Source organism: Equus quagga, chromosome 12 (assembly GCF_021613505.1).
Source record: "Equus quagga isolate Etosha38 chromosome 12, UCLA_HA_Equagga_1.0, whole genome shotgun sequence".
NCBI lineage: Eukaryota > Metazoa > Chordata > Mammalia > Perissodactyla > Equidae > Equus > Equus quagga.
Genome location: NC_060278.1, coordinates 15,726,645 through 15,749,951, shown reverse-complemented (window position 1 = coordinate 15,749,951; position 23,307 = coordinate 15,726,645). Strand labels below are relative to the sequence as shown.

The following is a 23,307-nucleotide window of genomic DNA, read 5'->3' as shown; positions in this document are numbered from 1 at the left end:
TAACAATACGTTCCTAGCATCATCAGATTTCCACAGTCATGGATCATTTCCCAATTGTCATATATTTTATCTATTTTTAACATTTATATTTATATATACATTATACATAAACATTCATTTATGCATTATAAATATATGAATTATTATTTGTTTGAATCAGGATCCAAGTAAAGTCCATACATTGTGATTGGTTCACAGGTCCTTACATCTCTTAATCTATAGTTTTCTGTGTCTTTTTTTTTTCCTTGTAATTTTTTGCTTGAAGAAACTGGGTCACTTATTCAGTAGGATTTCCGCAGTCTGAATTTTGCTAACTGCATTACGCTGGTGTAGTTTATGTGACTGTCTGTTCCCTGTGTTTCTTATAAACTGGTAGATCCAGAAGCTTAAGTGGTTCGTTTGATTTTTTTGGTTTTTTTTTTTCAGCAAAACTGTGTCACAGGTGGTATGTGACCAAATATTACTTTAAAGCTAATATGTGAAATGGTTTGGGCCCTGATTTCTAAGACATCCAGGAGGTATATAGAAGGACTCTGGTCATAACATATTTTGAGGCAAACAATTAGTGACTTGCCTTTTCTAGAATAATATACTAGTTAAAATTATCTCCAAAAATCTTCTGCATGGATCCAAATGCATAAGGGGAATTAAAACGTATTCTATAGGGCCAGCCCTGGTGGCCTAGTGGTTAAGTTTGGTGTGCTCTGCTTCAGCAGCCCAGGTTCAGTTCCCAGGTGCAGACCTACACCACTCGCCTGTCAGTGGCCATGCTGTGGCCGTGACCCACAAACAAAAAGAGGACAATTGGCAGCAGATGCTAGCTCGGGACAAATCTTCCTCGGGGGGGAAAAAAAAGAAAGAAAGAAAAATATTCTGTAGGTCCAGAAGTCTCATGGAATTGGCCTTTGGCTTTTCATGATTGCAATGGGCACTGCAAGCTACGTATTATACTTTATAGACCCATGCTGCCTAGTACAGTAGCTTCTGGCTATTTAACTTTAAACTACTTAAGGTAAATTTTTCAAATTTAGTTGCTTATTCACACTAGCCACAGGTAGCTAGTGACTATCATACTGGCCAGCACTGATATAGAATATTTCCATCATCACAAAAAATTTTATTGGACAGTCCTATTTTAGACTCTAGAGAAATCAGGGAGAAGTAGACAAACTGAATGAAATTTTCTTGGCATTCAAGAAGATTTTTAGATGTTTGATAACGAGTTTTCTGTAAATCTTATCGTTTGGATTTCTGTAGTGCTGCCTCTAAACTTGAATGTTACAGGACCATTGTTTTGTTGGTGGAAAACATGAGAAGTCTGTTTTTGGACAAGTTTGTTACAGACACTCTTAACGTCTCCCTTGTTTTATGTTGTATTTCAGCTTGCTAAGAAACATATCTAGACTCTGTCACATCCAGAGAGCATACAATCCGTGACACATAAACTCAGATAAGCTCCTGCAGTGAAAGAAGGCGCTGATCGTCGCCAGGGTGAAGTGGTTAGAAACAAACACATGAAAAGATATCTCTCAAGTTTCTCTTTTACAGCATTTTTATGAAATGATTCACAGAGTGAAGTTTTATAGCACAAAAAGCAAGTCAGCAGAGAGAGCCAAAATTTTTGATTCTCATAGACACAGTGTTACACTGGAAGTAAATTTTATAGCTGGTTGAGTCAGTTCCATAAATTCTAAAGGTGTTCTGGAGAAATAGCCTTTTCCAAAGGATACCTTTTATCAGCTCTGTTACCTGTAGATATTTACATAATGGCTCACCCACCTACCTTCCTGTTGAAGAAATAGTGTATCATTTGACTTTTATCTTAATTCGGCCTAAAAATACTGTACTTGAAGTAACTGACCTTTGCTTAATTTTTTACAGCGGAAGTTCAGAGTGAAATTGAAAGGATTTTTGAACTTGCAAGAACGTTGCAACTGGTAGTCCTTGATGCAGATACTATTAATCATCCAGCTCAACTTAGTAAAACCTCTTTGGCCCCTATTATAGTGTACGTAAAGATTTCTTCTCCTAAGGTAAGTAGAGTTGCTATTGGCTGCTGTGTAATCAAAGTTTACTAAAATGTGCGTTTATTTTCTGTTTTCTAGTTATAACAGGCTATGTCTTTATCCATCATAAAGAGTTTGAAGAGACATTAGTTAAGAATTTTTACGACTGATATAAAGCAAAGTATGATTATTAGTTTAACGACTTAGAATAGTGATTCTCAAAGTGTAGTCGATGGATCTCTAGGCAGGGGGTCGGGGGGGCTCCAAGACACTTTCAGAGGGTCCATGGGGTCAAAACTATTTCTGTAATAATGCCAAACATTATTCACCTTTTTCACTGTTTTGACCTTTGCACTGATGGTGGGCAGAACTGGTAATATCTAAGCATGAATCAAGACTGTGGCACCAGACAGGATGAGCAGTCACTGTATTCTTCCCACTGTGCACGTGCAGTTAAAAAAAAAAAAAAAAAGAACCCAAACCCAGTTTCACTTAATTTTATTAAATTTTGACTCTAAGTATAAGCCTTTACTATTCGGAGTAATGAAACAGGAAATACACTTCAGCTGTATATCAAAGTCAGTCAGTTATCTTGAGGACAAGCACTGGTGTGATTATTTGAGCTGTGAATTGAACTACCCACGTTTTTCACGGAGCACCATTTTTATTTGAAAGAACAACTGACAGGCTATGCTTGTTTAGACTTGGGTATTTGGCAGATATTTTCTTGAACAAAGGGGGTCTGTCACTTCAAGGCAAACAACAGCCTTTGTTACCCATGATAAAACCCAAGCTTTCAAACAAAAATTAGGATTTTGGAAAACTTGTATCCACCTCTGAAAGCCTGGTAGCTTCCCACCAGATAAAGACTTTTCTAATGAGATCAATGATAATAACAAATATGATGTTTTAATATTGTACAATGCAACGTGTCAACATTTGGAAGACCCAAGAATTGAGTGTACCTTTATTTTCCAAATGATCAGTGAATGATGTTACAGATCATGCCTGGTAAGAGATCCATTCAAATTTCAAGATAGACCAATGGAATTTAATGTAACAGAGTAAGAAAAATGCATTGATATAGTTTCAGATTTCACAGGGCAACTAGTCTTTAAGAAACTACCATTAGTTGAGTTTAGCATAGTATCAAAGAAGAATGTCTGCAATTATCTGAAAGGGCTACTGAAATATTCCTTTCCTCAACTACATATTTGTAGAAGACTGGATTTCCTTCATATTTCAATGAAAACCATACATTGTAGCAGATTACATGCATAAGCAGATAGGAGACTTCAGTTGTCTTCAATAATCTCTGTTATCTGGGAGATTTGCAAAAACTGTAGCTATTTTTATAAAAATAAGTAATTTACGTTAACATGTAATAGGGTTATTGTTAATTTTTAAACGAAAATTCTTTTGATGTCTAATATGGTAAATATTAGATATAGTTCACATAAACAAAAGCTTTTTGGGTGTCTCAACAGCTTTTTAAAATAAAGTTGGCCATGGGACAAAGTTTGATATCCGCTAGCCTTGATGCTGTTTTCTCTTTTTTAGAGCGTGCAACTGGGATTTATCTTAACATGTTAATTTTGCAGATAATCTTACACATTATATTTTATAGCTCAATCTATTACAAGCCATTTATGCTGTATATGAAAAGGCCCCAGAGAAAGGAGTGAATAACGAACCTTGTCGTTTACCTGAGTGCAGATATTCTTCTGTTAAAAAATCTTATCTTTTACAGGTTTTACAAAGGTTAATAAAATCTCGAGGGAAATCTCAAGCTAAACACCTCAATGTCCAAATGGTGGCAGCTGATAAACTGGCCCAGTGTCCTCCAGTAAGTTAGCTCTATGTACGGTACAATCCAGCTGAAGAGATCAGAGCTGGCATTATATTAAAGAAACAAAAAGCAGACACTTAAATGCTTGTTGGGGGAGACAGTCCTTGCCACTTAGCAGTGGTCTTCATTCCAAAGAAGTGACTGTCCTGCCTCCTGCCACGAGCACTTGTCCAGGTCACAACCATGGCTTACAAAAAGCCACGGCACGTTCTGTGGCGACTTTGCTTTGGTAACTAACATCTAATTAGTATCTTAAATGACATAAGTTTGTGGTTTCAAAAACTTGGTTACAAGATGGATCTATTTGGGGTTGGTTTATTAATCATAGGGAGCAAGTTGCTGCCTCTTAATAATTATCTGAGAAATTGATTTGAGACCATGTAAAAAACAAATTTCTAGACATCAGTTACCTGGATTCTAACATCTGAATACATTCTACTTCTAATCCCTGCTTTACATACTATGCCTTGGGACTATAGATCACTTCTAGTTTTGGGTTTTTTTTAAGTGCGGGTATTTCAGAAGCTCTAAGAACTATGATTATATCCATTTTGATTGGTTGGCGTATGTTAAAATTTATAATAAACACTTTGAACTATTTTGAAGTTTGGACCATGTCAAATTATCAGTGGTTTCCACCACTTCTGCCAAATTTCGTGTCCTAATCTTACCTCGTTAATTTCCAAGATTAAACTCTTCAGTTTCTATGTCAAAAACAGGCTTATTCCTGTTACAGTTCAAATTATATTCTTTTCTTTTTTACATCTCTTGTCTACTCTAGTATCAATTCCTTTTTGCACTATTGACAGACAACTTTTCCATCATGCCCTTAAACAACTAATATTCCACCTATTCACTTTCCGCTCACTCCTGTTGGTTATGCATCCAGTGTTCTAAACAATGATTTGAGGTAGGTGGACAGTTAGCCACTGGGAAAGGAGGAAGTAGGAGCACCTAAGCAAGAGCAGATACAAAGTGGTGCAGCTCAGCAGCCCCTCCCCCGCCCTTGCTCCCTCCCCCCTCCTTTTATGAGGGTGGGGTGTGTGTGAACTTTGTCACAACTGGGCTGGTCTAACTGTGCCGTCTGAAATGTTTGCCTCTGCAGGAGTTGTTTGATGTGATCTTGGATGAGAACCAGCTCGAGGATGCCTGTGAGCACCTTGCCGACTATCTGGAGGCCTACTGGAAGGCCACCCACCCTCCCAGCAGCAGTCTCCCCAACCCTCTCCTTAGCCGCACGTTAGCCACTTCAACTCTGCCTGTTAGCCCCGCTCTAGCCTCTAATTCACAGGTAAGAGGAGCTCTTTACCGTCTTCCCTGAGAACTAGGCTGCCTGGGGTCATGTTGCTGGGATGCAAGCCCAGACATCCAGCAAGTGCTGGCTCCAGTAGAGCAGCTCTGTCCAAGCGGAGGCAAACGTTGAGTCAGTTGAACATCTTCACTGTGAGTTGTGCACCTGTAAGAAAAGCAGTGTAAACAGCATATACGATGAATCTATATAAACTGGAAAAGTCCCCAACTACCTGCTCTTTCAGACAGGACTAGAACTTTCTCCACGTTCAGCAGCACAGACAGTGGAATCAGACCGCCTGGTTCAAGTCCTGGCCCCGCCTCTTACCGGGTGTAGAACCTTGGATAAGTTCCTTTCCTGCTCTTTGCTTTAGGTTGCCAGCATTTCCTGAGGCAGCTCTCTCGGAGGGTGGCCGTATTCATGAGTTAATATATGTGACGGTTAGAACAGAGCTTGTCTCATAGTTGGTATTCTATCCTTTGTTGCCCCTGAATCCTTATCTTAAGCCAAACCCAGCATCCTACGGATGTCTAATCTTCCCACATGTATTCAAGCAGAGCTAGTTCAGTGCACATCCGCGTGCAGAAAAACCTCAAGGACCTGTATCTGTATTTGAACCACAAGAGAACATATAAAAGAATGCCCTCCCTCCTTCATTTATACATTTAAAAAAGAAAAAGGTTACTCTGTGCCCCATTCTAGGCACTTACAGATTAACATAAATTCCAATATAATAAAGTACAAACCTTATAAATGCCACTGGACATTATCAAAAAAAATTAGGGAACCAAGCTGGGTGAGATTTCATGGCAGCGTTTTCAATGCTTACAAGGGACTCGACTTGACTGGACTTGCTTTGTGACGCGCTAGTTCCTTACGCCGTGGCCCTGGCTGATGCCTGTGTTTGCTCCCTGCACCACCAGGGTTCTCAAGGCGATCAGAGGACTGACCGCTCTGCTCCTGCCCGTTCTGCTTCCCAAGCTGAAGAAGAACCCTGCCTGGAACCAGTCAAGAGATCCCAGCACCGTTCTTCCTCCTCAGCCCAGCACCACAACCATCGCAGTGGGACAAGTCGAGGCCTCTCCAGGCAAGAGACGTTTGACTCGGAAACCCAGGAGAGTCGAGACTCTGCCTACGTAGAGCCAAAGGAAGATTACTGCCACGAACACGTGGACCACTATGCCCCACACCGTGACCACAACCACAGAGATGAGCCCCACGGGAGCAGTGAGCATAGACACAGGGAGTCTCGGCACCGTGCCAGGGACTTGGATCGAGAGCAGGACCACAACGAGTGCAACAAACAGCGAAGCCGCCATAAATCCAAGGATCGCTATTGTGACAAGGATGGAGAAGGAATATCCAAAAAACGGAACGAGGCTGGGGAATGGAATAGGGATGTTTACATCCGCCAATAACTTTGGCCCTTTTGTGTTTTTTTTTTTTTTTTAAGTAAGTCTTGTATAACAGCACCCTCAAACTAAATCTTTGGGGGGGTCTACATTGCAATCATATGTGATCTGTCTTGTATATTTTGTACTGCTGTTGCTTGAATAGCAATAGCATGAAATAGAGTATTAATATACTTTTTTTTCTTTTGTAAGTGCTATATAAATTCGCCTGGTATGGCTGCAGTCCTCCGGTTGTATACTGGACTTTTTCAAAAACTGTTTGGGGTAGCTGCCACTTGAACAAAATCCGTTGCCATCCACGTGGCGTTAGTATTTTAAGAAATGTAGTTGTTTTCAAAAATGTAGTTGATGTATCCAGCAAGCCAGAATCAGCCAAGATAAGAAGTGGAATTTCTTGATTCTCCATATTTTAAATATGTAGGCACCTGATTTGCATATTCATTCATCCATGGACCACTGTTTCTTGCTTGTACCTCTGGCTGACTAAATTTGGGGACAGGTTCTGTCTTGCCTTACACAAAGGGGATCATAAAGTTAGAATCTATTTTCTATGTACTAGTACTGTGTACTGTATAGACAGTTTGTAAATGTTATTTCTGCAAACACCTTCTTATGATAATTATATATATAATATATATATATATATATCAGTTTGATCACACTATTTTAGAGTCTTAATGCCAAGTCAGCAGATTTGCTTTATGAATTACAGGGACTAGAAATGCCCACCTTCAGGAAATTTGTAATAACATCATCTAGACACCTATCCCCACTCTAGTAGAAAGTCTGTACATACTGTAAATACGTGTGATTGCTTGACTTGAAAAGGTTTGATTTCTGAATGTTTTACCATCCTTGTAAGTTTATAATTTTGACCATAAATTATGGTAAATATAACCAAACTCCAAAGGTTGTTCTAATCCATGCAGTTCACACTGATTGTGACAAACACATTCTTAGTAGCTAGTGTCTTACGTCACTGCACTGGAATATACGAGCCGGAACTCTGTGTGCGTGCACGTCTGTGTGTAAGCGTGTGCGTGAGTGACTGGTTGAGATGAATCTGAATGCTGAAGACTTGTCAAGAAACTAGAGACTGATATCCAGAATTCTACCCACCTGGCTTTGTACTGAATCGTGCTACATGTTGCTTTAATGATTCATTGAGCAGTCAGGGTGTGTGAAGAAACTTGCTGCCAAAGGTGACTACGAAAGCATTCATCTGCTGGCTCCCTGTTTTTGCTCCTAGAGAGTAAAAATACAGGCAACTTTTAACTGTGAGAGTTTCACTGGAAATGTACAATCTTTGTGTGTTCGAGTATTTGTTTTAGTAAGAAACGTTTACACAGCTTGTAGAATTGTTTCGTGGGAAAATAAATTTTTCTAACTTCTCCCACTTCCTTTTCTAAACTTGCCTATCGTTCCTGTTGTTTATCTCCCAGTTTACCTGTCATTCCATTCCGCCCCCCACCAACTCCAACAGTTTCACTGTCCATCAGAACCTAGAAGTGCTTCTTATAACCAAAGTTTCTGCTCTTCAGAAGAAATCAGGGCAAAATGGGGTGACTTGAAGTGAACAAGATGTTAAGAACGTTTTCGTACATCAGACATCTACTGTGAAGGAGAACCCGGAAGATGATAGCTCCATGCCTCAATGATGCCGCTGAGAAAGCTCACAATGTGGTTATGACGCTAAGGCTCAAACCTTCTCCGTGTCTCTTAGGCGTACATTTTGTCCAGTCAAGACTGGACAGGTAAGACAGTCTTAGGTGTGCAAGTACCTAGCACTTGAAGTTTGTCCCTGGAAAATGCCTCTGTATAATTGCCTAACTTCAGATCTGTACAATATATGATTATTTTGTTACATAAATCTATTTTTTTGTTTTGCTTCTTTGATTATTCCAGGTTCTTGCCAAATATTCTTGGACCTTTATCAGTAAAACTGTTTCATATTTAACTCCTTCCTCCCCCTCTCCCCAAGAAAACTCAAAGAGTTTTAAAAATGAGTTACATATATAGTGTTTTGTCAGCTGATATAGGAAGTATTTCCCTCAGAATCCATCTATTTGTCAATTAGCTCTGTACTTTTGACATGTTTATTTATTGAATATAAAACCAGTAGTTAGAATATATACATTTTTTATGTCAAATATTCACATTGGGAAACCATATTTCAATTAAAGTTACTTTTATAAAATATTTCCGATAAACTTTCCATCACGGTAATATGCTGCCCCATCCTTTCCCACATGAAATTTCATCCCAATTAATGTCTCTGGCATATTTAAATTCTTGAAGTTTAACTGGTATTTATCGTACTTGCTGCTACCATTAATCCCTTTCAAAGAGTTGTGCTAATGAATTCCATCTTTAAAATTCTGTACCCGGATTCTTAGTTTCTCACTTTACTGTGAATATGTTAGTCCAAATCAGAGTATTCCTTAAAAAATATTATTACAGGATTTGACATAGCATCTATAAGTGAGAACTGTATAGCGGGCATATGTGTGAACTGTACTAAATTTGTAACTGAAGAAATCCCAAGGACAATGGGATATTTACTGACTCGTGGAATGTAAAATTATAGTCTTTTCACACAGCAAAGGCTTCATCTTAACCTACCCAGTTGAAGAGTCATGATTTTTGTAGTCAATCTAGAAAATGCTGGAAATGTTCTTAGTAGTTCTGTTTTCTTATCAAACCTATTTCAGTTCTTCCTATGCTCTTTCTCTACTGCTCCTTTGAGTTACTGTTACAAAAAGGTGCTGCTAAATGTAGGATGTCCTGGTCATGTTGTACTTTGGGACAATGCCACATTTTTAACATGGTCTGCTCTGCATTCACTGTCAGCTACACGGAACTGTTCAACAAACCTGGTTTAAAGTCATTCATATAAAACAAATAAAGAGCTGGTTTCTGCACTGTTTATTATTAGTAGTATTAATTGCCATTTTAGGAATGATTCTTACAGTTGAGAATATGTGAAATGTTCAACACCACTTCACCTCTTTCTTAGGGGCAATACCATTCACTGATGTTACTTAGCGTCATAAAATGATAGCTTGTGCTTGGTAAGGGTCTTTTAAATATGAGCACGGCAGAGTAATCCTCCCACCTAATTCTACATGTGCAGCAACTGATTCCGATTTTGAATTTTATTCTTCCTTTTTAAAATGAAGATTCATCTTGATGACATTGAATTCCTCACCCTGTCCCTTTGCTCAGCAATGTACTGCTGCTAGTCTCGGGGACTCAAATCTTATTAATACGTCAGAGTCACACTGTTTGAGAAAACAAGTAACTAACTAGGTGATTCTGGGTCAGTTTAATTTTGGTTTGATTATATTTTTAACTATTTGTACTTAACTAAAATGTGATACAGGGTTTTGAAGTAAAATGTACTTACTGTTGAATTAATGCTTTTTTGGTTTCACAGAAATATCCAAACACTAAATATGTGAAAAGATAATATATTAATTTTCCTTCACAGTACTCTGATTTTTTCCCTTTTTATTGCATTTTTTTTCTTAAATTTCTGTCTCAAGATTGCATGTGTTTGTTTTATTTTCCAATTTGCTGTTTTTTGAAGGAAAGAAACTCACTGAAAATATATGTTAAAGGAAAAGTTTTTAACAATATTCTTTATTTGTCCTTACTGTTTTCAATATGCAAATAGTTTTCTTCCGTTTTGCCTGCATTGATTGTATTTTGAATTTGTGGTATTAATGAAAAATTTACGTTTGCTGCTAGGTTCATTCTCTACCATTTTCATCCTAGTTTAGCATATAAGGCTTTGTAGAGAGCATGAGAAGAAATGGATGTTTTGAAACACATTTAAAGTTTGGGAAAGTATGTTGAGCCCTAGAAACAAAAAGTGCCACAGGTCAACAGTGTTTCTCTTTAGTCAAATGACATCTCCTGGATATAAGGCAGGACAAGGGACATGAAGTCGGTCGCCTGTTTGAAGCTTCTGGAGCTGGCACTATTTTTTCCCTCACTCAGTAAGCATGCTTGCGATCTGCTCTGAAGCAGTGACACAAGACAGGTCTCTCTCTGCCTTCAGGGTTCTCCCAATCTGGGGTCGGGGTTAGGGCGTGCCTGGTACACTAGAGTGGGTATGTGAGCACCTTGACAGCAGTGGATCTGAGCACCAGGGGTCCGCAGAGGGAGGGAAATGCCTAACCAACCTCAGGGAAGGACGTTCAAGAAAGGCTTCCTCAAAGAGGCGGCCTTCTGATCTGACTTGACCCAACAGTACTTGCAATCTTGAGGAATACAATGAATAGTTACGAGAAATTCCAAACGGAAATCAATGAGGAAAGAACAGGAAGAAACTATTAGGCAACTGTTTCCAGTTATCCATTTTATACACCCAAGGTTGAGGAATTTTTGGGTAATTTGAATGAAAGTTAACAAAATAGAGATATTTAACACTACACAAGACAGCCTTTAAACTGTGGCTGGGCATTGGATATTTTAATGTATCTTACCTGAAAAGCAGGTAGGATGAAGCAAGCCTGAAGTTATAATTAATTAAAACAAAAAGCAGCCACTTACATTGGCCACTATAGGGAGATGTATGCTCACCTTTGCGGTTTGGGTGATGTTCTCGTTTTTGTCTGATTTCAGATTTGATTACGAAGAAGTGGATTTCTTTTGTCTTGACCCATCATCACGACAGTTGCTTTGTCTGATGTTGGTGTTCTATGAAGTTGTTTGTGTCCAACAGGAGAACACCAAGGCCGAGCTGTGAGTGCCCGGCCAGTTCCCAGCTGTCAGAAGCTGGTTTTCTCTTGCTCACCAGTCACATCTCTAATAACTTGTATAATACATATTCCAATAGACGACAAAGGGTACCGAAATTGTGGAATACACTCATATTTTTAATCTACCAAGTGAAGAAAATACTCATTTTAGCTTTTAGTTTAAAATCATGAAAAAAAAATAAACATTATGAAGGCAGACTCTCATTTAAAAGAGGTCCAGACTTATTTCAAAGAGGGTGATTTACCAAATAGTAAGCAGAAAAAGTCAAGTAAACACTCAGCTCAGTTACTGGCATGTGGTAAATGTGATACTTCCCATGCCCTGAATCCTTAAGGAACTACTACTTAGGAACTCAGGAGCAGAAAATGTTTTTTATAACCAAATTAAATACTGCTAATTTTATTCTTTGTGTTAGATTCACCAATTTACTTATGTTTTGGCAAGGAAGATTGTCAATGAGCTAACATCTGTGCCAATCTTCCTTCATTTTTATGTAGGACGCTGCCACAGCATGGCTTGACGAGTGGTGTATAGGTCCATGCCCAGGATCCAAACCCACGAAGCCAACCACTCTGCCACTGTGCCAGCCCCCTGATTCACTGATTTTAACATTAAAAATGACTTGCATTCTTTACAAATTAAAACACAAAAGCCCCAAGTGAAAATATGTTCCAAACATCTACAAGCATCTCCTTTTCTTTATACTCTGCTAAATCCATAAAGAAAAAGTAATTACTTAAAAAAAACAAAATATAATCTCATACCACCCTGACTACTTCCATGATGGAGTGGAGCCTCTTGATCAAGTCTCTCGATCCTGGTGAAACAGCTGGCAGCCTTTTCTGTTTCCTTAGCAACAATGCCATCAGTCACTTGGCCTGACAACAGTTTGGTTTAAAAAAAAAACACCACACAGCAAATGTTCAGAATTTCCTTTCTAAGGATCTTTCTGTTAGGTGCTTTTGCATTTTACAAATTTTGCAATAAAAAAACCTATACAATCGTTATTTGCCAGCCGAACCATGTCTTCTATTCTGGCATCTCTGAGAGAATCCATGTCGGTGTCCTGTAAGGGCACAGCAGAGGGGTCAAATCGCTGCAGCTGTTTCAGTTGTTCCAATGACAGGCCAGCGCCCATCATCCCTTCTCCTCCAATCCGTGGCTCCTATTTGGAGAAAACAAATACATATGGACAAACATCCTATAATTAGTAAAGTGTGACTGTGTACAATTTAACTTAGAAGACAAACAGTTGTAACTGCCACAAATTCCCAAAATAGAAAAATGAGTCAATAGCTTTTATTTTTGAGGAATATACATGCTCTTTTTCCAGGTAGAAAAGCGAGAAAGCAGTTAACACTTGGTCACCTGATGAAGGAGTACCTATTATGGCCCAGATGCTTATCAAGTACCCCGACATTGCAAAAGGCCTGAGCTTCAGTTAGAAACACATGCATTCTAATCGCAGCTTTGCCACATGTTAGCTGTGTGACAACCTCAAGTAACTTTACCTACTCTGTCTCCCCATCGACAAAACAGATAAAATACTCAGGCTTAAATAAATAAGGTGGTATCATGCCTGGCAATATAGTGGGCACTCAATAAGCGGAACATTATTGTCAATAACAGCAAGAGATTAAAACTCACCTTTATTTTATCAGACTCCTCAAAACTGATAGAGTTCCTTAGGCATCTAAAGATGCCTCTGTCTGACCCATACCAATTGGATGATTAAAGTTCTTTTCTTGTTGTTTTTAAATGTACTAGAATATTAGAAACAAGGCTGCATCAATTCATTTAGAGGAACACAGAATCATAAGGACTTCAGTAAATACTTGCGAGCCACTACTGCAAAAGATCCATGATCCTAACTTGTCATCATTTCACAGACAAATGTTCGTGTATTACTGAAGATATATCTTCTTAGGTCTATGTCTGAAAACCTATAATTTATTAACCCACGAGGAACAAACATTCCATCTCTTTTAGGTCTATATTGAGTGTATGTGTATACACACACACATATAAAATTCAAGTGAGCTCTGAAGTCTCCTTTCATCTACAATGTAATTATCTTAACTTCTGAGCCTAGAAACCACCTCCAGATTGCTTTTTATTTACATATTCCAATTACCTACTAGAATTCTGTACAGGAAGGTACTGAAGTTAGATGTTCAATGTATCTGAATGAAAGTGAGCACTATTACAGATTTAGGCTTCATCATGGGCTAAAACTGCAGTCATAAATATGGTTTTAATAAAAACCATAAGAGAAAGACAGCACTAGGTAAGGACAACAAAGCTTTTTAAATGTTACAGATTTTATATAAGAGATCATAAAGAAGCAATAATCCTGAACCATTTTGTTTCCTATGGCTAGTCTTTTGATATCCCAGTTATTAAAGCCTGTTTGGGCTTTAATGTGACTTGAGAAAAAAGGCTCAACATTTCCCATATCAGAAAAATACAGGACTCAGGGCCGGGGGGAAAACCATTTTGGAAACAAAGTTCTGAGCAACAAGAACAAGAGCCACAAGTGAAAGAAATGTAACAAACATACACGTGAGCTCTGTGGCATTTTAGCACAGTGGCAAGGAATGATCACATGGAAAAACTGTCAGGACATGAAAATTCTCTATGGGCAGTCACAAATGGGTCTAATTAGAAAAACATTCTTGTTCATTACAGTATTTGTTTCAGAAGTTTTACTTGATATATTTCTTCGTATAACACCCTGTTTAAGTTTCTGTGATGTATCAGATTCCACAGAGAAAACTGAAAGTATTCTTACCTGTGGCTGAAGCTGAAGGTCAGGAAATGTCGCGAGGGCCCAGGCAACCTGCTCTTCGTTCTCCGCCAGTGTGATGGTGCACGTACTATAAACCAGCACGCCCCCCGGCTTCAGCAGCTTCACGGCCTAAAAAATAATGTGATCAGTCGGCATCTCACAAGACCAAATAAACATTTTGAGGGATTTTATATCTAGGATACCTTTCAAGTGTTTGGGATAAATAAAATGATGTTCAGTATGACCAGAATTCTTTATCTAATTAGAGTTCCAGCCTGGACGCATTTCATTATCTTGGAGCTGTTAAAGTTCATTTGAACAAAGACTTTTCCAAATACGATCATTCAGTTTCCCAGCTTGAGATACCAGTTTTTTTTTTTTAAAGATTTTATTTTTTCCCTTTTCTCCCCAAAGCCCCCCGGTACATAGTTGTATCTTCTTCATTGTGGGTCCTTCTAGTTGTGGCATGTGGGACGCTGCCTCAGCGTGGTTTGATGAGCAGTGCCATGTCCGCGCCCAGGATTCGAACTAACGAAACACTGCCGCCTGCAGCGGAGCGCGCGAACTTAACCACTTGGCCACGGGGCCAGCCCCTAGATACCAGTTTTTATGCCAAAAACTGACAACTCTACATTTTTAGGCCAGACTCTTTTCTGAATTCCATACTCATATATTCATTTGCCTTCTCAAAGTTTCTACTACCAAATTTGACACATCTCAAACTGAACTCCTCCTGTCTTCCCTCTGAAACCTACTGGAGACGTATGTCCGTCCTTCCAGATGCTCAGGCCGCAAACCTTAGATTATCCTTTATGCCTCTCTCAAATCCCCATCCATCAGCAAATCCTCTTGACTTTACCTTCAAATTATATCTGGTATTCAGAACTTCTCATCACTTCCACTGCTACCTTCTGGTCAAAGCCTCTTTATCTTTTGCCCGAATTATTGGAACCACCTCCTACTTAGTCTACCTGCTTTCCCCGCTGCCCTCCCACCATGTCATCTCAGTATAGCAGCCAGAGCTGTACTTTTAAAACATGTCAGTTTGCAGCTCAAAACCCTTCCAGCACCCTCCCTAATCACTTGGCATCAAAGCCCAAGTCCTTCCAGTGGCTTTCAAGGCCCTACACAAAGCAGGCTCTGGGCTGCCTTTCTGACCTCACCTCGCACACTGTGCTCACTCTGCTTGAGCAACACCGGCCTCTGCTGTTCCAGAACATGCATGGCACACTCCCACCCTCGGTATCTTTGCAGCAGCTTGGAAAGTTCTTATAATTCTCTGCATTGCTTGCTCCTTCAGTTTTCTTATCTTTGCTTCTATGTCACTTTCCAGCAATGCCCTCGTGAGCACCCAATGTAAAACTTGCAACCTTTCCAATCCAGCGCTCCTGTCCCCCCTTCCTTTCTTTACGTAGCTCCACAGGATTAGTGCCTTGAATATACTAAATAACTTCACCCATTTGTTTACTTTCCTCTCAATAAGAAGACAAATCTCATGAATAGGGCAGGAGTTGGTTACTTTTTCACTACTGTGTTGTCAGCACCCAGAATAGTGTATTACATACAGTAGGTGCTGAATGACTATCTGTCCAGTAAATAAATGAACCAAGAAATAAGGTGCTATACAAAAACGAATTTGTCCCAAGTAACTAAAGTTTATCTTCGCAAACTCCCACTTTATTTTAAAAATTTTAACGAAAATCTTAAAAAAGATACACATATATATATATATATATATATATAGTATATACTTGTGCTTTTTTAACCAGAGTAAGCTGATCAAAATTTAAACTTTGTTACTGTGAGCCAGCTATTGTTTTCAGCACTTTGTGCAGATTTTCTCAATAAATCCTTTTAACAACCATGAGGTGTGGTTATTATCTCCCCTGAGGTAGCCCTATTAGGTAGAGTTACTCTCCCCATTTCTCAGATATAGAAACCAGTGTATCGAAAGTCACGTATCTGGAGGACCCATGGCTCAAATCAAGATGTGTCTGATTCTGAAGTCCACGTTCTCCATCAGTTTCTCTCTCTGCGAATGGCATGCCTGCTATATTCTCAACGCTCTTTCACATACTGTCAACTGTTCCTTTGCATTGAGATCAATGCATCTACTCCTAAAAGGCTTCTGAATTTTCTTTTTGCTATGACTTCTTAAAGAACAAAAAGCCAAGTGTCTTAAAACAGTGTCCTTATTTTACCCTCAAGTCCGAGTGGGTTTCAGCTAAAGGTAAGGCTGCTTTTTCGCTGCTTGCTGTTTTAACTTCCAGGATGTATCTTTGAAGACTGGGTCAAAGAAGAAAAAGTTAAATAACCCACTACCAGTGCCACCTTTGTGTACAAAAGGAGACACCAGAGAGAGGAACAGAAATGTCCTCAAAGGCAACTTCAGAGACTGAATAACTACAGTGTATCCATTATCGCTGCAGCCTATGTATTTATAAGTGGAAGTCTGAGAGGACGCAATGAAGTAATCTTTGATCAAATGCTATCTATATTCTGTGAAATCCATTGAACTATTTTTGCAAGACTGAGAGAAATCCTCAAGTATTCTATCTGGACTTCTTCTGAAACTACTGGAGCCCAGTTAAATTTGCAAAGTTTTTATGTTTCTTTTATATCCTACACTGGACACTGTCATTTCTCATTTTTATTAATGTGTTTACTTCTATTAGACTTCCCACTTTTTTTTTATTAAATTTTATTTTTTATTTTTCCTCCCAAAGTCCCCTGGTACATAGTTGTGTATTTTTAGTTTTGGGTCCTTCTAGTTGTGGCATGTGGGATGCTGCCTCAGCATGGCTTGATGAGCGGTGCCACGTCCACACCCAGGATTCGAACCAGTGAAACCCAGGGCCTCCAAAGCAGAGCTCGCGAACTTAACCACTCGGCCACCGGGCTGGCCCCCAAGACTTCCCACTTTTAATCTGCAATATAACATGATCCAGGAACTCTATTAAAAAACACTAATTTACTTTCTACCCAATTCTTTACATCAAGTAGTAACTATATGTTAACAACCCAGTGACTTTTTAAAGATAAAGCAGAATGTCTGAAATTCTTTAAATGTCTCAGTGAAGAAGTTTTACTATTGCGTGTAATAAAAGAGTGAGTCAACATAAAGAAAAGCTTCTTATATTTAAACCTAGGTCGTCTCTGTCTTTTTTGCGTGGTAACATATACATAACATCAATTTACCACTTTGCCCACTTTTAAGTGTACAATTCAGTGGCATTAAATACATTCACGTTGTTGTGCAGCCATCACCATTCTCCCTCTCCAGAGCTTTTTCATCATTGCAAACTGCAGCTCTGCACCCATTAAATAATAACTCCCCATTCTGTCTCTCCAGTCCCTGGTACCCTCTATCCTACTTTCTGCCTCTATGAATCTGCCTATCTAGTTATCGCATATAAATGGAATCATACAATATTTGTCTTTTTGTGTCTGGCTTATATCACTTAGCATAATGTTTTCAAGGTTCATCCATGCTGTAGCATGTGTCAGAACTTCATGTGTAAGGCTGAATAATATTCCATTGTATGTATATACCACATTTTGCTTATCCATTCATCTGCTGATGGAAACTTGGGTCGTTTCCGCGTTCTGGTTATTGTGAATATTACTGCTGTGAACACTGCTCCACTCTTTTAAACATCTAACTAGCGAAGGTCAACTTTCTTTCACAGCAAAGTAGCATCACATACCACAGTAAAGAGTTTTCGCTGTAAAGGTTGGTATGATGTCACTTCCTTTAAAGTCCAAGAACAAGCCATGTTTGGTCTCTGTCCCATTCCACTGCAGGGTGCGTCAAGGAGAATTCGGTCAAAAGATTCTGGTAAGAATGGAGGTTCTCCTATAAAGAGAATTATAAACATATTGGCTATCTGCCCTATTGGTCTAGAACAGAAAACTCCTGAGATAAAAGCAATGATCAAAAATTTAAAATCATAATCTGGAAGAGAAAGTAAAGAAAAACAATTTCTCCCTTCAATCAAGTAGCTGGTGAAACTAATTCTGATTTATACTTCATATAGATCTGACTTTGTACAGGGTTAAAAATGTGATTATTATAGTTGAGGGTTATTCTGTTGATGTGGTGCAAACAAGGCCTAATCAAACTAGACCTTGTATCCTCAGTGTCAGAAGTTACAGTTCATCAGAGCTGGGACCTGGAATTAATTCTGGTCATTCTGAGAGCTGACACTTCTCTTCGTAATCCCTACTGAAGACAGCCCCAGAAAAAGAGGGCACCTATTAGGTTCTAGTCACATCTACTGGTTCTGTGGTTCCTCAGTCTCTTTGTTCCTGTGGCCATCAGCAAGGCTGTGCTCTAGGATGAGTCAATAATCCCCCTGGATCCAATCTTTCACAGGTTTCCCTTTGCATTCACTTGAATAATTTTCTCCATTCCAACTTCTAATCTATTTAGTGTTATGAAACCAAACGGTCTGCTAATATATTCATATATAGTATATATATTTATGTATTTATGCTATGTAACTGCAAGCAACATATTGCTGCTGACTGCTTTGATACAAAGCTGGTTGATTTCCAGGATATAACTCAGGAAGAGAGGGATGGAAGAGATGCACAGGGCAAGCAAGGCATAGGGAAAGGGCGCAGAGCTTCCATGTCCTCTCCAGGCACACCACTCTCCCCAAATCCCCACGTGTTCCCAGCCCAGATGCTCTCTGTACCCCATCCTTTTGGGTTTTTATGGAGGTTTCATTACATAGCATTGATTGATTAAATCATTGGCCATTGGTGATGGATTTGACCTCCAGCCCTCTCCCTTCCCCTGAGGTCTGGGGGTGGGACTGAAAGTTCCAACCCTCTAATCACACAGTTGGTTCCTCTAGTGACCACTTCCCATTCTGAGGTCCTATCCAAAGGTCAACTGATAAACATAACAAAAGCCACCTTTACAGTTCCCATCATTTTGGAAATTCCAAGGGCTTTAGGAGCTCTATGCCAGAAACCAAAGACCAAATACATATTTCTTATAAATATATGTATCACAATCCCACTTCCAGGTCTTGCCCTTAAAAGGACTGGCAGTGCAGTCTCCTTGTTTCTTTTCCTTGCCCCTAGAAAGAACTGGAACAGCTGTCTTGGACCCAGAATGAAAATACCAGCATTGGATAACCACTTCTGTTAGGTGAGACAAAAATAAACAACAAAAACAAACAAACAAAAATCAGTTCTATCTTTTCTAAGCCACTGTATTTTGGGTCTCTCTGGTACAGCCCGTTAGCCTATACATTAATATAAATCTCCTGCAAAGTCCTGGCTAACTATTTAGGGTTGACAATCAATTGACCACGAAACGATGTTCTCATGTAATTAGGCAATTCAATGTGACCTATTCCCACTTCTGTAAGAAGACAAATAATAGTCCAGATATTGTTGCTCAGAACAATCCCTATTTTTCTAGGAAGCATTCCATGGGTTCCATTTGTTTGTCTGCTTTTTTAATCCTATGTGGCTTACTACCCTTTTAGGCAGATGTTATAAAATAATTTCTCACTTCCCACGAGTCTCAAAGATACAGTGATTTTCACATCACTACCGATACATTAGCCATCAAACCCATTGGGTCTACTGCCTGACATTCTAAGTTTAACACCCCAAATCAAACTACCAGAGAATGTGCTGAAACAAGCCTTGATGAATAAAGAGCTAAAGGTGATGGCCCAGGACCATCAGTTAATAAAGTGATATGGAGGAGTGAAAAATCACTGAATCTCCCAAGTTAGTTAATGGATTATCTCCTTATAGCACTGAAGACTGATCTCTAAGAGAGCTACCCCAATATGATTGTTCTTACCCTAATCCCAAAGTATTGTGAATGTGAATATGATCTCTTTAATTAAAAGACATGTAAAAACTGGTGACTTACCAACAATTTTAGTGAAGCAATAGTAATGGATTATAATTGAGCTGTCTACTGTCTACTAGTCATTTTTATGAACAACAGTTTATACATGTGCAAACTACAGGGTTAGAAAGAGTATCTTTCTCTATGGCAATCTAGATGATCTACAAGGGGTGGGGAATCAACACCATGCCCCCAGCTTTTTAAAGGTCCTCTTTAATCAAATAGCATCTTTAATCAATAAATGTTCTGGGAAAACATGCCAATTAGTTCATTAAAATATGTAAGTCTCTCAGGTATTTCATAAAATCAAATCTAAACAAAGAGACAGAGAGAGAGAAATAGAGATAAAGTCACTCAATAAATCCAACATCTTATTCCAAAACAAGATACATGGCAATTTGTCCTCGCTTTTTAGCTCCAGAGCTCCATTCCTCAAGAAAAACGAAGAAAAAATAGTTCAGGAATCATAAAATTGCAAAGTTCAGAAGTTTTCTGAGATGTAATAAGAAATTAAAATAAATATATTAAGAACAAAGAGTTTGACCAAGTCTTGGAGGTTTGACCTATATTATTAAAAACTTGATACTCAGACATGAGATGAAAAGGAAAAAGACACCTATTATGGAAAAACATCTTAGATTCATGCCAAAGTTTCAAGGCCCCATGAATATGCTGAGAATGATAACAAAATATATTTGTTTGTAAAAGCCAGTTATAAAAATCTTTAAAAGATAAAATTAAACTCACCTTCTGTGTTCTTAACCATATTGAGTTTAAGTGCCTTCGTTCCATCAAAGCAAAATGCCCTAATAGAATTCAACCCTAACAATAAAGCATTCTGCTTTATTTTTTCTACTTTGTTGGATATTTTATCCAGTGCTATTACTTCTCCCTAAAAAAAAAAAGCCATAAAAGTGTAAATCCAAAGCAATCATGAAAATTATTAATAAAGAGAAAAAAACATTAAAAATTATGGTCTTCCCCACTTTCCTTCTACCCCTAGTTTTAAAGCTGAATTCATTAACCAAATATATATCAAATGTACATCAAATACTTCTTTCCAATGAAAAAACACATTCTTGTCAGATAATTAATTTTCTCACAATGCCCTGCTACTTTTAATCAACAAAACTCAAAACCAAAAATACTGTTTGCAATCTTCTAAAGAAACTTAAAAATATCCATTGGAGGTACATATTCAAAATCACCAATTTGATGTGCCTTGCTCACTTCTGGAAGAGTATGAAGTAATGTTCTGAGACTTGTGCCTTCTAGTGCTTTGAGACACAGATCAATGTTACCTGTAAAATCAATCTTCATCTCAATATCTTCTGAGCTATACACCTAACAAAATTCAGGTGATACGCCAGTATATCCAACAAAATGTTCTGGACTGGTATAAAAAGTAGTTCAAAAATATTTTTATATGGTAACACTTCAGTTAAGTTAAAGTCAATGAAGACAAGAGGCCACGTTTTTACGAATGCACTGTGACATTCCTATGATATTTTAAAACATACTATGAAACGATATTGCAGGGATGGTGAAATTAACCCTTCCATATATTTTCTTGCTTTTGCTCCTTTTATATACACTGTCCTTGTATGATATATACATCAGTTACAGACTATAAAATACTAGAAATTTGCTGATAATGTTCCCAAATATGACACCAGGTTTAGTGGTAGACATGCTTCTAAGTAATACTTTCACAAACAGGAAAACCATTTCAAGTGAGTTGAATTGGAAAAGTAGGCAAATACAATCAGAATAAGGTTTAAATGTACTACAGTGAAGGAGTAACTCCACTGGCTGAAGGTTATCTTTCCAAAAACACAGAGAAGAGGCTACACTTACACAAAACTTGCTTGACTATCAAAAACAAATCACCACCAACAAACTGAAAACAGCAACAAAAACTAGAATTCATTCTGGCTCAGATACCTCTATTCAGGCTGTTCATTTCTACATTGCTGGTCCACTGGGGGAAATTGCCTAACTCCAACTGGAGTTGCTCACCCTTTGCCATTTTCCTTGCAGTACCCTGCCATTCCGACTCAGGCTCAGTCATGCAATTTCTTGGCCAATGGGATGAAAGTAAATGTGATACAAACAGAGACGTGAAAGACACTTGAACAGGAGGCCTTGCTCTGCTTTGCCCTCTGCCATTGCCAACACTCAGTGATAGCCTTCTGCTGAGCTAGCCCCCTGGTCCTAACAGGAGGAGAAGAGACACATAGACTGCAGGCAGGGCACCCTAGTGGTCTCAGCTGAGGTCACCTTAGATAAGCCAACACCAGCCAAAGCCAAGTGAAGGAGCCCACCCGAGATCATCAAAACCCCTAGCTAGCCCGCAGCTGATCAGGTGCACAAGCAAGCCTAGCAGGGACCAGCTGAATCCCAGACCCCTGAGCAGAATAAATGTTTAGTTGTATGCCACCAAGGTTTTGTGGTCATATTTACACAGCACTATAAAACCAACAGAAAAGGGATACAACTACACTATCCCGACTTTCTTTGGAAAGACTTCTTACTAGAGAGAATAATATATCTATGCATAAATAACTCTAAGCAAAACAATAAATATCAGACCGTAAGTTAAGGAAAGATTATTATCACTTCCTCAAAACAAACCTTTACATTTAAGCTTTCAGGTAAAGTGAAATAATAGTTTGCATTAAACACCACAACTCCATAAAATGAACCCTTCTATTTTGTGTTCTTCATTTTATGCACTGGTGGTATTTCATGCATTTTTACCTAAAGAGTTTTTACTGTTACCACCTTAAATTCTTTTTGGACAAGGAACAGTATAAGTAAACAGCCAAGTATATCTCCTCTAATGAACCAAGAGTATTGATTCCCCAAAATTTAAACAACAAATCTTTTCCTATTGGAGATCTTTCCTATTTCCTAGTTACTTAAGGCTACTCACTGAGGTTATACTAGAGCTACGCAAGAGTGTGTATATGTGTGTGGCGCATATAGAGAGTGCATATATATATATACACACACACAGAGTACATTATATGCTGCATATGTATTTATATAGTGTATACACACACACACATATATATATAGTGCAGAGATAGTAGGTTTAATTTATGTTTTATCCCCCTGCTTGTGACATTGTGAATGTTTCAGAAATTCTAATAGTGTTAAAGTGAAATACTAATGTGTAAGTAATGTGAATTTTCATTGGAAGTCTTTGAATAATTAAAATGACTTGCAGTAATGAAATGGAAAAGCTACAATTTCATCTTTTTTTTTTTTTTTTTAAAGATTGGCACCTGAGCTAACAACTGCTGCCAAT

The 23,307-nt window shown here is 38.5% G+C and overlaps 2 protein-coding genes across 9 annotated transcripts in view; one reads left to right on the top strand and one right to left on the bottom strand.

The window, feature by feature from the left end:
* Positions 1-7,679, top strand: part of CACNB2 (calcium voltage-gated channel auxiliary subunit beta 2) — a 351,929-nt gene extending 344,250 nt beyond the window's left edge. For all 6 annotated transcript variants that reach the window (XM_046679148.1, XM_046679150.1, XM_046679147.1 and 3 more), the window contains 4 exons: positions 1,882-2,033; positions 3,757-3,852; positions 4,961-5,146; positions 6,070-7,679. In XM_046679148.1, the coding sequence (XP_046535104.1) occupies positions 1,882-2,033; positions 3,757-3,852; positions 4,961-5,146; positions 6,070-6,564 (929 nt within the window). In that variant the 3' untranslated portion in view covers positions 6,565-7,679. The remainder of the gene's footprint in view (positions 1-1,881; positions 2,034-3,756; positions 3,853-4,960; positions 5,147-6,069) is intronic.
* NSUN6 (NOP2/Sun RNA methyltransferase 6) overlaps positions 7,678-23,307 on the bottom strand; it is a 68,844-nt gene continuing 53,214 nt past the window's right edge. Inside the window, exons 8-13 of one of the 3 annotated variants that reach the window (XM_046679155.1) lie at positions 20,742-20,886; positions 17,821-17,969; positions 14,117-14,242; positions 12,090-12,490; positions 11,146-11,446; positions 7,678-7,803 (exon numbers count right to left, since the gene is read on the bottom strand). In XM_046679155.1, the coding sequence (XP_046535111.1) occupies positions 12,278-12,490; positions 14,117-14,242; positions 17,821-17,969; positions 20,742-20,886 (633 nt within the window). In that variant the 3' untranslated portion in view covers positions 7,678-7,803; positions 11,146-11,446; positions 12,090-12,277. Of the gene's footprint in view, positions 7,804-11,145; positions 12,491-12,972; positions 13,089-14,116; positions 14,243-17,820; positions 17,970-20,741; positions 20,887-23,307 lie in introns of those variants that run through there. The other 2 variants (XM_046679154.1, XM_046679156.1) reach the window with 2 other exon arrangements.